Source organism: Girardinichthys multiradiatus, chromosome 19, assembly GCF_021462225.1.
Source record: "Girardinichthys multiradiatus isolate DD_20200921_A chromosome 19, DD_fGirMul_XY1, whole genome shotgun sequence".
Taxonomy (NCBI): Eukaryota; Metazoa; Chordata; class Actinopteri; order Cyprinodontiformes; family Goodeidae; genus Girardinichthys; species Girardinichthys multiradiatus.
The window spans coordinates 38,291,778-38,305,295 of record NC_061811.1 but is presented as its reverse complement, the minus strand read 5'-3'; the positions used below and the strand labels follow the sequence as shown (position 1 = coordinate 38,305,295).

Here is a 13,518-nt window from a genome sequence, read left to right as displayed (position 1 = left end):
TAATGTATGATTTAACATGAAGACAATTGTAATTTCACAGTGCCTGGTTGGTGTGGATAGGGAAAACCCCCTAATGAAACGATCCTTTTAAAACTGCATTTTGTATTTACTCAGATTATCTTTGTCTTATATCAAAGTTTGTTTGAGGATCTGAAACATATGGGTGAGACCAAAAACCACAAAATAGAATATGCTTTTAAACCCAGTGGCCTAAAAGAGTAGTAAAATAACACACTACTCTTCCTCAGCGTTACACCCATCTCACTTAATAAATGATGCTCTGCATGCTGCAGTGTGTTTTTCTTGAAAACGACTGATATTTTGTCCCAACTGGGTCAGCCATATCAGCCTTGACATGTTAACTCTGTTAAGAAAGATACAATAATCTTCTGTCAAGGTGTCGCCTAAAATGCACATAGCTATATCATTTGTTTCTAAATCACTTCCTGACTAAATATGCATAGCTACAGTCTTAAATAAACTCACTTGTCAGAAAATTAGCTCATTATTTTGAAGGCTCTCTCTCTTGTACAGAGTTGTATGCGGATATCTGATAGCAGTAAGGCCTCTGGGCAGTTTGCTTTTATCTGCTTCAGGTGGAGAAGTTGTAGTTGGTCAGTCCCTATGGACAGAAGACTTAACTAAAGTAAAAAATCTGGTTCTAATCAATCGACCACAGATCAGAATTGGGCATCTTCCATTGATTGATTCTGATTAGCAGAAAAAAAGGAAAAAAATCTTTTTCCCCATACTATATTCAGTAAATGTATTCTTTTATGCATTATTTATACATTATAGATTATTTTCAGCCTATACATGAATAAACCATCAGTGTATTTATGTATTTTTTGTATAACATTTTTTATAATGGTTAGAGACAAGATCTGAAGCATAACTGGAGATGATCTTGTAATTTCTTAATTTTTTTTAGACTAAGCCTACAATCTCTATCATAGAACCTGAGCACATTTTTTATGTCAACTTTGGATACCTGAGAGAAGTCTACTTTAGGCTCTGCACAACACAGGGCTGAAACCCTGAGGACCCCACTAATACAGTCATATTTTACAGGTTTGTTTGGACCTGTTATTATAAAACATATTGGGAAGATCTTAGGTTTGAGACGCTCAGGAAAAAGGTTCCTTTATTTTTTAGAGGTGCTAAAACATGCTTAAAATATTGTCCCTGGTAAGGTGGTAAAAAAAGCTTGGATGTCAAGCAGAAAATACAGATTTGATTAACAAAACATTATATGATACAAGTTTGCAAGACATGCAAAAAAAAGGTGGTGATTGTTAAAAATTTGTTGTATAAATGCTGCCTTGTGTTTAACTGGGGGTGTGGTTATCATGATGACACAGTAGACAAACAAAAGGTGTTAGGCATTGAGTTTTGTCAGGGACTCCAATCCCAGTTATTTTAAAATGGTGTTATCTGGGCACGGGGGTGGTGCAGGGTGTGATCTGGGAGTGGATCAGGACATCCCTAGTGTGACTTGTATATTAGCTATAAAAAAATTGTTGTAGGGCATGGCACATGGCATAGCGGTAGAGCATGTGACCCATAAACAGAGGCTTTAGTCCTCGACCCAGCTGTCCCGGGTTTGGGTCCCGACTCCGGCAACCTGTGCTGCATGTCTTCCACCTCTCTTCGCCCCACTTCCTGCTTGCCTACTTTCTAATAACAAAAATATAAAGGCTACGAAATAAATCTTAATAAAATAGCTGTAAAACAAATGATCTTTGATCAGAAGTCTAAATTGATTCCTGCGTATTTCTGACTGAAATAAAAAGAAAATAAATCAAGAGTTAAAAAAGCTAATGTGAAGTATCAGCTATTGTCTTCTGTCTTTCTTCACAGTAACTCCAGAGGAGCAGTTGTGGGCAGTAACTCCCATTGGAGGATTGTGCCGTCGATTGACAAAGCTCCTCCCACCGATGCCCAGCGCTTCCCCGCCTTCAGGCCCCATGCTTGGAGGAGAGGATGTTGAAGATGAATGGGAGCTCATCTGACCAGTGACATCATCTCTGTTTGGTGTTGGTCACTTGGATCTGGATTGTCTTGGAAGAACGTTGTGATGTTATTACTATTGATCCTCCCATCTATAACATTTTCCCTTAGGCAGACAGGAACAAGAGTGAGTGATTTCACAGTTGGACCAACTCTGAGCAGGCAAATGACGTCACGTACTGTATTGTCTGCTGCACAAGGCACTCTGGGAAAAAAGACTGGTGTAAAATGAAGGGAAGTTTATCTTATTTTTTTAACAGGAAGCACTTTAACCTTATTTAACTTTGCTAATATTTATTCCAAACTAGTTCAGCTGTTCAAGTTGGTTTGAAATCAGCTTTAGATTTTCTTTTAGGTAATTGAGATTAGAAGACTCAAATGAGACATTATACAGTTCAGTTTGATTTAGTGGAACCTGACTTTTCCATTTTAAGCTTTTTTGAAACCCTCCTTTTCTTGTCTTGACGCTCTCACATGGTGCTGCATTTATGTCCTAGTTATTCACTTGACTGTGGGAAGACTGGAAAAACCAAGTTCCTAGTCTGATGGCTTCCCACAATCAAATAAAAACAAAGCTCTATGTTGCCTTTTGGGTGTTGTTGTTCCGCCTGTGAATCACAGACTTTACCTTTAGGGTTGTCAATGTTCGTATGTTGCATCACTATTGAATGGGTTAAGGACTTTCTGTTAATTTGACAGACTGGGACTGTTTAAGTTCAGAACTAAAATCCAGACCCTTCAAACACTGTATATAACAGCCTGAAGTGGTTCTTGCTGTAGTTAATGGCTAACTGAGAACATGTAAAGACTATTTGAGTAAAATATTATTCAGCCTGCAACTCAGTTTGTTTCCTACTCGCTCTTACGGGTCCTGACTGATTCTCTGTCAGCACATTGGTGCTGTGAATTAGATTGTTTAGTTAGTGTTTTGATTTCACTTTGAGTTAGCTTTAGGCCAAGTTGGAATTGTAATTTACTGTTTGTAGAAATGAATACTCCTATGATCCACAGAAAAGCCCAGTGTTCCCTGATTATCCTGGTTCCACTGACCAGTCTGCTCTGGGTATAAATCTAAAAGAATGGTCATTAGAGCCTGACCATTCTGGAATATTTATAGACTGAGCAGCTTTAACCAACTTAACACAACTAAAATATCATTATTGCTCTCTCATAGGTCTTCTCCCCTACACATTTCTGTCCTGTGTTGCTGCTCTGAGATGTCCCACAATACTGAGGCTTTAATCGACTGTAGTTAATTGTGATTTTTTTGCATTAATAATGTATGTGATCGGCATACAGGCAAAACTTCTAGTCTTTTCACAGCCCCCAAATTATCTATGATAATTTGCAACTAGGAAAAGGCTTAGTTTCAAGGCTGGCCTTTTAATCTAGAATTTCTTGCAGTTTCATTAGACATACCACTGGGTGAATAGAAACAGTTTTAATTGATCTAATTAAATCTTACATAACTGTGGATCCACTATTATCACAATTCTCCCAAGCTGTAGGTCCTCAGTATCGTTTTGCCAATAATAGCTGTGAGTTTGGAGCAAAGGTAGGTACAATTTCAGGAAATGATTCCAAAGGTGGTCGGCTAACATGTCGCCACCTCCTCCAACCAATCATTTCTGTGTGTACTCAACTTAAGGAAGAAATGGGTCCAGCCACCCCATCAATAAAATGCAAGGATTACCTGGATCTGGGTTAGCTACTATGTTTTAAGACCTCATTATTCATTTGAATTTAGTGTTTTTTATTGATGCATGGAAATGTAACCAAACAACACGGGGTCACCAGAAGCAGCAGGGGTATTCACAGCTTGCTCCTAAACTCTGTCCTTTATGACTACAACTAGGCAGATAAGGATTATTGTCCTTCATTGTCTCTTGTTACACTGAATGAATCAATTGTAAACAATTCTTTTGGACGACATGGCCATTAGTCTGCCACTTTAGAGCATAGCACTGGTTTTTATTGCTTATGCAGCTCCGTGTCACTCGCTCTTTGTCGCTGCCTCCTTTATGTGCTTTCTAAAGATAATTGCATGGATAGTTTATGTTTGAAAGTATAGTTGCAGCACGTTTGTCTGTGTGACGTTGATTTGTTGAGCATCTCTGAGCTAAAAAAAGACGACACTGGAAATGGAGGAGTGCTGCTTCGGCATCAGATGTGACAGATACTGATGGGTTTGCACACTATTCTTTAATGTTCCCCCTTAAAACTTAGCAGTACAATATTTTGTCATATTTCTAACAAAACAAACAAGCAAAGAAAAATCAAATATTTGGGAGACAATAATGATAAAAATCACAACCCCCCCTCCATAACTTCAGCACTCCTGCAACATCATTTTCCATATATGACATGGATGAATGTTTTCACCATCCAGGCCAAAATGTGATTAAAACATTTTTTTAATGAAAATTTTAAGAAGTGTTCATTTTATTTGTTCCTGTTCATTTATATTTATTTGTTTTGTGGATAAAGAAATAGCTGGGAGAAGACCTTTAACCTTACTGCTAAGCTTATCTCCAAAACTGAATCAGTCAGAAAGGCTAACACTGCTTTGGGAAAGCTATTTTCACACAAATCACTAATATTGGGTCTGATGTGATGTCGTTGTTGCACATATGAGACTCTAGAGGTAAAGGAGGTAGAGCTTTATGGACCGCTGATAAGCCTGTGATGTGTAGAAGACATAGAGAGAATCAGTGTGTTTATGTGTAAACCTCTGGCTCACACCTTCTGTGCAAAGGTTTTATTTGTCCTCAAACATTTTTTTCCACGTTTTGCTGCGTCACAGCACTAACTTCAAAGTATTTTATCTGAATTCTATGTTATAGACCAACACATGGTATGCATGTGTATTCAGCATCCCTCAGTTAATACCTTATAGAACAATCTTTCTCTTCAGGACCCGTATTCACAAATATTTTCAGAGTCCTCTCAGAGAGCTCCTATCTTAGCCTAAAGATTCCTGCCAAGAAGCCCTAGCTTAAGAGTGATTCAGCTGACAGAGGTTCCTATCTTAGTGAAAAGGTGGTTGACCCAGTTGCTAGGTGTGACGCTGTCTTCTAAGAGCTGTGATTGGTTGCACTCCTAGTTATCAATGGAGAGATATTAGCCGATGATAGAATGTAGACAGGATTCAGACATGATGATAAAACTTAGCAAAATTAAATGATTTGTCACACAGCATCAACATGTTTAAACGTAGCATATTTACATGATCATTATTTTTGATTTACTAATTATTATGTTTACTCGCCATGCTGGTCATTTTCATACTGCATCTATTTCATATTAATTAATTTCATATTAATATTAAAATTCAGCCTTTTACTGTGATCTCCTTCTTGTGTAATGAGGTTTAGTTTGGGAAAATGATCAAAACAAAACAGAGAAAAAAAAGGTGGAGAAAAGCGAACTGAACAGAGGAGCAGAGCCTGCTGGTGGAGAAGAGAGGAGTGTTGAAAGGTAGATTTGGTCCTGGGATCACGGTGGGAACAAACAGGCATTCCCAGCAGATCAATGCGTCGTTCCTTCAGCTTTCACCAGGTTGGAATGTGAGCAGCTCTGGTACCTGCTGCATCGGTTACCACCTATGTACTGGTCCTTCTCAAAATATTAGCATATTGTGATAAAGTTCATTATTTTCCATAATGTAATGATGAAAATTTAACATTCATATATTTTAGATTCATTGCACACTAACTGAAATATTTCAGGTCTTTTATTGTCTTAATACGGATGATTTTGGCAAACAGCTCATGAAAACCCAAAATTCCTATGTCACAAAATTAGCATATCATTAAAAGTGTCTCTAAACGAGCTATGAACCTAATCATCTGAATCAACGAGTTAACTCTAAACTCTGCAAAAGATTCCTGAGGCCTTTAAAACTCCCAGCCTGGTTCATCACTCAAAACCCCAATCATGGGTAAGACTGCCGACCTGACTGCTGTCCAGAAGGCCACTATTGACACCCTCAAGCAAGAGGGTAAGACACAGAAAGAAATTTCTGAACGAATAGGCTGTTCCCCGAGGGCTGTATCAAGGCACCTCAGTGGGAAGTCTGTGGGAAGGAAAAAGTGTGGCAGAAAATACTGCACAACGAGAAGAGGTGACCGGACCCTGAGGAAGATTGTGGAGAAGGGCCGATTCCAGACCTTGGGGGACCTGCGGAAGCAGTGGACTGAGTCTGGAGTAGAAACATCCAGAGCCACCGTGCACAGGCGTGTGCAGGAAATGGGCTACAGGTGCCGCATTCCCCAAGTCAAGCCACTTTTGAACCAGAAAAAGCGGCAGAAGCGCCTGACCTGGGCTACAGAGAAGCAGCACTGGACTGTTGCTCAGTGGTCCAAAGTACTTTTTTTGGATGAAAGCAAATTCTGCATGTCATTCAGAAATCAAGGTGCCAGAGTCTGGAGGAAGACTGGGGAGAAGGAAATGCCAAAATGCCAGAAGTCCAGTGTCAAGTACCCACAGTCAGTGATGGTCTGGGGCGCCGTGTCAGCTGCTGGTGTTGGTCCACTGTGTTTTATCAAGGGCAGGGTCAATGCAGCTAGCTATCAGGAGATTTTGGAGCACTTCATGCTTCCATCTGCTGAAAAGCTTTATGGAGATGAAGATTTCATTTTTCAGCACGACCTGGCACCTGCTCACAGTGCCAAAACCACTGGTAAATGGTTTACTGACCATGGTATCACTGTGCTCAATTGGCCTGAATCTGTGGGATATTGTGAAGAGAACGTTGAGAGACTCAAGACCCAACACTCTGGATGAGCTAAAGGCCGCTATCGAAGCATCCTGGGCCTCCATAAGACCTCAGCAGTGCCACAGGCTGATTGCCTCCATGTCACGCCGCATTGAAGCAGTCATTTCTGCCAAAGGATTCCCGACCAAGTATTGAGTGCATAACTGTACATGATTATTTGAAGGTTGATGTTTTTTGTATTAAAAACACTTTTCTTTTATTGGTCGGATGAAATATGCTAATTTTGTGAGATAGGAATTTTGGGTTTTCATGAGCTGTATGCCAAAATCATCCGTATTAAGACAATAAAGGACCTAAAATATTTCAGTTAGTGTGCAATGAATCTAAAATATATAAATGTTAAATTTTCATCATGACATTATGGAAAATAATGAACTTTATCACAATATGCTAATATTTTGAGAAGTCTGTGGTGCAACGTGACGTTGGTGGATGGAGCGAGACATGTCCCAGATGTGCTCAGTCGGATTCAGGTCTGGGAAACGGGCCAGTCCATAGCTTCAATGTCTTCATCTCCATAGCTTCAGTCCATAGCTTCAATGTCTTCATTTCTTTGGAGGGCCATACGGCCCTCCAAAGAAATGCCACCCCACACTATTACTGACCCACTGCCAAACCGGTCATGCTGAAGGATGTTGCAGGCATCAGATCGCTCTCCACGGTGTCTCCAGACTCTGTCACGTTTGTCACATGTGCTCAGTGTGAACCTGCTTTCATCTGTGAAGACCACAAGGCGCCAGTGGCAAATTTGCCAATCCTGGTGTTCTCTGGCAAATGCCAAGCGTCCTGCACGGTGTTGGGCTGTGAGCACAACCTCCATTTGTGGACGTTGGGCCCTCATACCATCCTCATGGAGTCGGTTTCTAACCGTTTGTGCAGACACATGCACATTTGTGGCCTGCTGGAGGTCATTTTGCAGGGCTCTGGCAGTGCTCCTCCTGTTCCTCCTTGCACAAAGGCGGAGGTAGGGGTCCTGCTGCTGGGTTGTTGCCCTCCTACGGCCTCCTCCACATCTCCTGGTGTGCTGGCCTGTCTCCTGGTAGCGCCTCCAGGCTCTGGACACTACGCTGACAGACACAGCAAACCTTCTTGCCACAGCTCGCATTGATGTGCCATCCTGGATGAGCTACACTACCTGAGCCACTTGTGTGGGTTGTAGAGTCCGTCTCATGCTACCACGAGTGTGAAAGCACCACCAACATTCAGAAGTGACCAAAACATCAGCCAGAAAGCATAGGTATTGAGAAGTGCTCTGTGGTCCCCACCTGCAGAACCACTCCCTTATTGAGTGTCTTGCTAATCGCCAAAGATTTCACCCCTGTTGTCTATTCCATTTGCATAACAGCTGTGAAATTGATTATCAATCAGTGTTGCTTCCTAAGTGGACAGTTTGATTTCACAGAAGTTTGATTTACTTGGAGTTATATTGTGTTGTTTAAGTGTTCCCTTTATTTTTTTGAGCAGTGTATATGTGTGTTTTATGGAGTTTTTTTCCAATGTTTTTCTGTTTTTTTGACAGCATTTTACAGTCTGTTAATATTTAAATAATTCTGTACTATATTGTTTGTAATTTTGTTCACTTTTTATTGGTTATTTATTATTGTTTCTAATCCTAATCCTTCCTAATATTACCTAATATTACCTTACCAGAGGTTGACCTTTAACCTCCCCTGCTGCTGAAACTTTTATTTCTCTGTAGGGGGATGATAAAGTTGATCTTATCTCTATATTAATAATTGTATGATTGTTATAGAAGTTTATGTGCTCTTTTACTCGACTACTAAAGGGGTGGATCCCTGTACCATCGAGCTGGTAGTGTTTTATTAATTCACTGTTATTCATTGTAGGAGAATATTTCTCATTTCTCTCTGTCTTTCCACCATCTTCTGTGCTTAAGACACTCTTAAGCTCATTAAAAGTTCTCCTCACTACTCTTAACATTTCTTCACATTAGGAGCTCTCTTAAGGCCTAAGGTGCTTTGTGAAAACATTTATCTTATTAAGGGAAAATTCTAAGAAAAACCTTTGAATTCAAGAAATTTAAGATGTTTCTTAGAATGACATCACAAGGAGCTACTTTTTTGTGAATACGGGCCCTGGTCTTTTAAGAGTTTGGACTTTAAACAGGATTTCTTATGTCTTTTTTTTTTCTTTCCAACTTTCTTCTTGTCACTCTTTCATGACTAACAGCTGCCCTGTCAACAGACTCTCCCACCGGAACCCTGGATCTCCGCAGCATCACCAGAGTTACCACGAGCTTCTTGCCTGCCTCTCTGATTAATGCTCTTCTGTCTCCTTGCCCAGCCTGTTAGTTTAGGTGGACATCCATGTCTTGGTAGTCGTGCAGTTGGTCCATCCTCTCTCAATGTTCAGATGATGGATTGATCAGAGATCTGGGAGATGTTCAAAACTTGGAATATTGTTTTAGAACCTAACCCTGCCTTAAACGTCTCCACACCTTTCTCCCTGACCTGTCTGCTGTGTTCCTTGGTCTCCATGATGCCCTTTGTTCTCTAATGTTCTCTGACAAACCTCTAAGGCCAGAAACAGAACAGCTGCATTTAGCTGGACTGTATTTACTATTAGGTGACTTCTGAAGGCAACTGGGATGTATTCAAGTTTATTTAGGGGAATCAGAATAATGGAGGACTAAATACAAATGTATACCAGACAAGTAATGTGTAAAAATGCCTTTACAAACTGTGTCTTGTCTGAATTATTAGTTTGCTGATTTTTCTTCAGGATCACATGAATGAAGTATATTAAAACATTTAGAGCAGTGTTGTTATATTAATAACAAACCTCCACATTCAACCCTGAAGATTTTAAAGCCACTCTTTTTTTGCAACAAATCAGAAACTTTAAAAAAAAAATCAGGCATTTATTCCCGAACAGCCAGATTAAAGCTAAACCAACACCTAAATAACGCTTATGCTCTCCCAGTCCTGTATAGATTCTATAAGCCTGCCTATTTTCTCCAATATGTAGCCTACACTTAAGAGAATATTTACACATTATTCACATATTTAAACTGTCCAATCAAAGCAGTCCTTCAAAATTGTTTGCGTAACAGATGGCGCTGTCAGCTGTGCGGCTGCAGGAAATCGGGCAACGAAGTGATGCAGTCTGATCCGGACTGGGCCAGACACCTGAGCGCCTGGAGTAGCAGGGGGGAGGGGGTCAGGCCGCAGAGCCAGCTGAACACCCTGTTTCCCAGCACACCCTGCCAGCGCTGCGGCTCGTCCTGCAGGCACGGCAGCAGCGGCGGCTTGGACTGAAAGAGAAGCAGGAAGTCAAGGCAGCGCTGCGCTTGTTGTCGTTCCGAAACAATACAGGAAATTAGTTTCTGCAGCGCCACCTCGAGGCCATCGGGCCGAGCGTCGTGGACCAACAGCTGCAGCAGGCAGTCAGAATGCGACAGCTCCACTGCCAGCTGCACCGCAGTCTTTCCTGCGTCTGCAGCATGGACACAGCCGCCGCAGCCGTCCAAGTATTCCCTACGCTTCCCCAGCCCGGCGCAGTCTTTCAGCGCCTCCATCATCATGCTGAGGATCGCCACACGGTTGTAGCGCACCGCCACATTCAGGTGCGGCGTGCCGCTGCCTGGGCAGCAGCAGAAGCTGCAGCTCGGCGCTCTGAGTGCACCCACTGAGTACCTGTTGAGGAGGTAGCGTGCATAGTCCTGGTGGTCGTGCACTATAGCGTACAGCAGTGCTTCCGACGGCAAGAAGGCTCTTGGGCTTCCATTATCCCAGCAGAAGACTTCCATGCTGCGCATCTCTTCCAGCAGCCAGACCGGGAGCTGCTCCCGCACCGCGCAGTAGAAAGAGAACGCTGTCCGCTCACACTCCCGCTGACACGGGGACAAGGAGAGGCACTCTGAGGAGGACCGCAGCCGCGGCATCACCGTGCACAGCAGTGGGCAGCAGCGTCTGACTCCAGGGAAGAAGAGAGGCTGTGTTTCCCTAAAAAGACTCTAGAAACAATGTTCTGTTCTCAGTCAAAACTTCTTGTTCAGGCCTGCACACTTTTATAGCCTAGGTCCCCCAGCCGGAAACTCAGCAGAGCTCCTCCCTCATGCAGCTCCATGTGCGCAATTCATGTTTGTAGTACAGTCTGGGACAACACTGGAGAGGGAGGGAGCGATCAAGTGTCTCACATAGAGAACATAGTGGTCTTCTAACTGCAGCTCGTAATGAGGACAGCAGTTAGAAGCCGACACAGTCAGCGCAGTCATATTACAGCTGACAGGAGATAAACATGTGCACTAGTCTTATGTTGAGAAATAATATTGATTATAAATATGTGATCCTGCAGAAGTGTGTATGTGTGTGTGTGTGCTGGACCTTATATGGGATCAGTGACCTTGTTGAGTGCAGCAGGGGAGGAAACCTAAAATTATATAACATACAATCAGATGGGATGGACTTACATAGTTGAAGCCCAAACCTTTGACACTGGCAGAAATCGTCTTGTTAACTTTACTGCTTGAGTCATTGTGAGAATTTACATTGAGTAGATGACTACAGTGGCACCCCTGTTTTCACATATAATGTGACATTTATCTGACACAATTCCACTGACAAAACAAGCACAAATATTTGAAGGAAGGAAAATAAAAAACTGCAATACCCTGGCTTAATAGGTGTGCACACTCTTTAACAAATGTATTGCTGAAGCACCTTCTGACCCAACTTCAGCATTCAGTCTTAACTGTGCGATATGTACCCACTCTGCTCCACCAAAGCTCTCCAGATCTCTGTGGGCTTTTTGGAGCCTTCTTCCAGCCGCTACATTTTTACAGTTAGATCATGTAGAGCCCTTGGGTGTTTTAGCTGTAGCAGTAAAATGTTGACAGGTCAGTGTCCACTTTAATAGTAAAATATTGTTTGCTTGCTTGTTTGTTTTTTGCAATAAGCAATCACAGCTACTAGAAGACAGCACCACACCTAACAAGGCATTCTAATGTACTTTTCAGAACATCAGAGGAAAAAGAAAAAAAACAACATAGAAGCACTGCAAGAAACTGATGTTAATACACATATTAAAAACTGCAGTTAACAAAAAATATTCTCAGTCGTGATTTAAATGAACCAACAGTTTTGGCACATTTTAGGTTTTCAGGGAATTTGTTTCAGATCTGAAGAGCATAGAAACTAAACGCTGCCTCGCCTTGTTTAGTTCTGGTTCTGGGAACTCTGAGTAAGCAGGTCTCTGAAGACCCGAGGGGTCTACACTGTTCATATCTCACCTGCAGCACTGAAATCTACTTCAGCCCAAGACCATTCAGTGCTTTGTGGACCAACAGCAGAACTTTAAGATATATTCTTTGACAAACAGGGAGCCAGTCCAGTGATTTAAATAAAAACAGAGAGGAACTGATAAAATAAACCAGTAAAATAAGGTTTGGACTTTCACAGGAAAGTTGTGATAAATAATTACATAATAGATAACAGCTTCTCCTCAATTTAGGTCAGAAACTCAACACTGCCTCCTCTTGTTTAGTTTTGGTCTTGGGCACACTGAGTAAACAGGTCTTTGACAAACTTTTTATATTATATATTAACTCTGATATTAATTTTGAGAAGGGTTGAGGCCCGAGAATTCTTAGTTTTTATAGACTAGTTAAAATGTTTTAAAATATCTACTTTTCAAAGTGCAGTGTTTTAAAGGCTGCTAGGATATGTTCCATTTTCCTGGCGTTGTAAGGATTCTGACAGCAACATTTTGCTTCAGTTGAAGGGGACTGATGACGATTTTTAAAGTGGAATGAAGGGCTGAAAAGATGATAAAAGAGAACAGGTTCATAAAAGAAGGAACAATTTTAATAAAATGTTTCGAAAGCTCTTGGCATAATAAAATAAATGTGTTTTAGGTCCAGCAGGGGGCCTGTGATGTCTTTCAGGAGCTTCAACACCAGCTGCTCAAAGGATTTCATGACCACAGACGTCAGGGCTACAGGCCTGTAGTCATTTAATCCTAGGATGGTGGGTTTCTTGGGAACCGGGATGATGGTGGATCGTTTGAGGCAGGAGGGGACCTCACATTTCTCCAGTGATTTGTTGAAGATCTTTGTGAAGATCGGAGCGAGTTGATTTGTACAGGCTTTCAGGCATGATGGGGAGACGTTATCAGGTCCTCCAGCTTTCTTTGTTTTCATGCGCTGAAAGAACCTGTTTACATCTTCCTCGGAGATCTTTAGTGCAGGCAGAGGATCTGAAGGTAGGGGGTTGGTAGCTTTGTGGGAAGAATTGTTCCTCAATGGGATGTGGAGGGGATGGTTTGAGGTGTGAATGGCTTCTTGTCATGTCTGCAGTAGAAGCCATTCAGACGGTTGGCCAGGAGATGAGTGGGGGGGCTCCTATAGGCAGTCAGGTTTCTCAGACCAGTCCATACAGCTGAAGTGTCACCGGTAGAAAGGTTGTTCTTAAGCTTCTCACTGTAGCTTCTCTTAGCTGCTTTGATCTCCTTTGTAAGTCTGTTCCTGACCTGCCTGTACCGCGCCCAATCTCCACTGCTGTGAGGTTTGCCTGTCAAAGCATCTGATTTGATTCAAATACAAACTCACCAACTTGGTCAGGTTTTTTCCCCAGGCCCTAAAAACAGAAATGATCAAACAACTGTTAAAAAAAAAAACTACTTGGAAAAGTTGCTACTGACAAAAGAGATAAGTTACCATAACTACGCAGATGACACAGGTCTACATTACAGTGTCACCAGGTTTCTATGAA

The 13,518-nt window shown here is 41.7% G+C and overlaps 2 protein-coding genes across 4 annotated transcripts in view; one reads left to right on the top strand and one right to left on the bottom strand.

Moving 5' to 3' along the window:
• Window positions 1–2,849, top strand: part of tecpr2 (tectonin beta-propeller repeat containing 2) — a 56,944-nt gene extending 54,095 nt beyond the window's left edge. For all 3 annotated transcript variants that reach the window (XM_047345243.1, XM_047345244.1, XM_047345245.1), the window contains one exon: window positions 1,861–2,849. In XM_047345243.1, the coding sequence (XP_047201199.1) occupies window positions 1,861–2,012 (152 nt within the window). In that variant the 3' untranslated portion in view covers window positions 2,013–2,849. The remainder of the gene's footprint in view (window positions 1–1,860) is intronic.
• Window positions 2,850–9,391: 6,542 nt separating this feature from the next.
• On the bottom strand, window positions 9,392–11,793 carry ankrd9 (ankyrin repeat domain 9). Its single transcript, XM_047345495.1, has one exon. It carries the CDS (start codon window positions 10,689–10,691, stop codon window positions 9,870–9,872), a length of 822 nt encoding a protein of 273 aa, XP_047201451.1. The 5' UTR covers window positions 10,692–11,793; the 3' UTR covers window positions 9,392–9,869.
• Window positions 11,794–13,518: the final 1,725 nt, after the last annotated feature.

Bases quoted from the DNA above. Each gene is read 5' to 3' on its own strand.
- ankrd9 (XM_047345495.1), bottom strand. From the start codon at position 10,691: ATGCCGCGGCTGCGGTCCTCCTCAGAGTGCCTCTCCTTGTCCCCGTGT.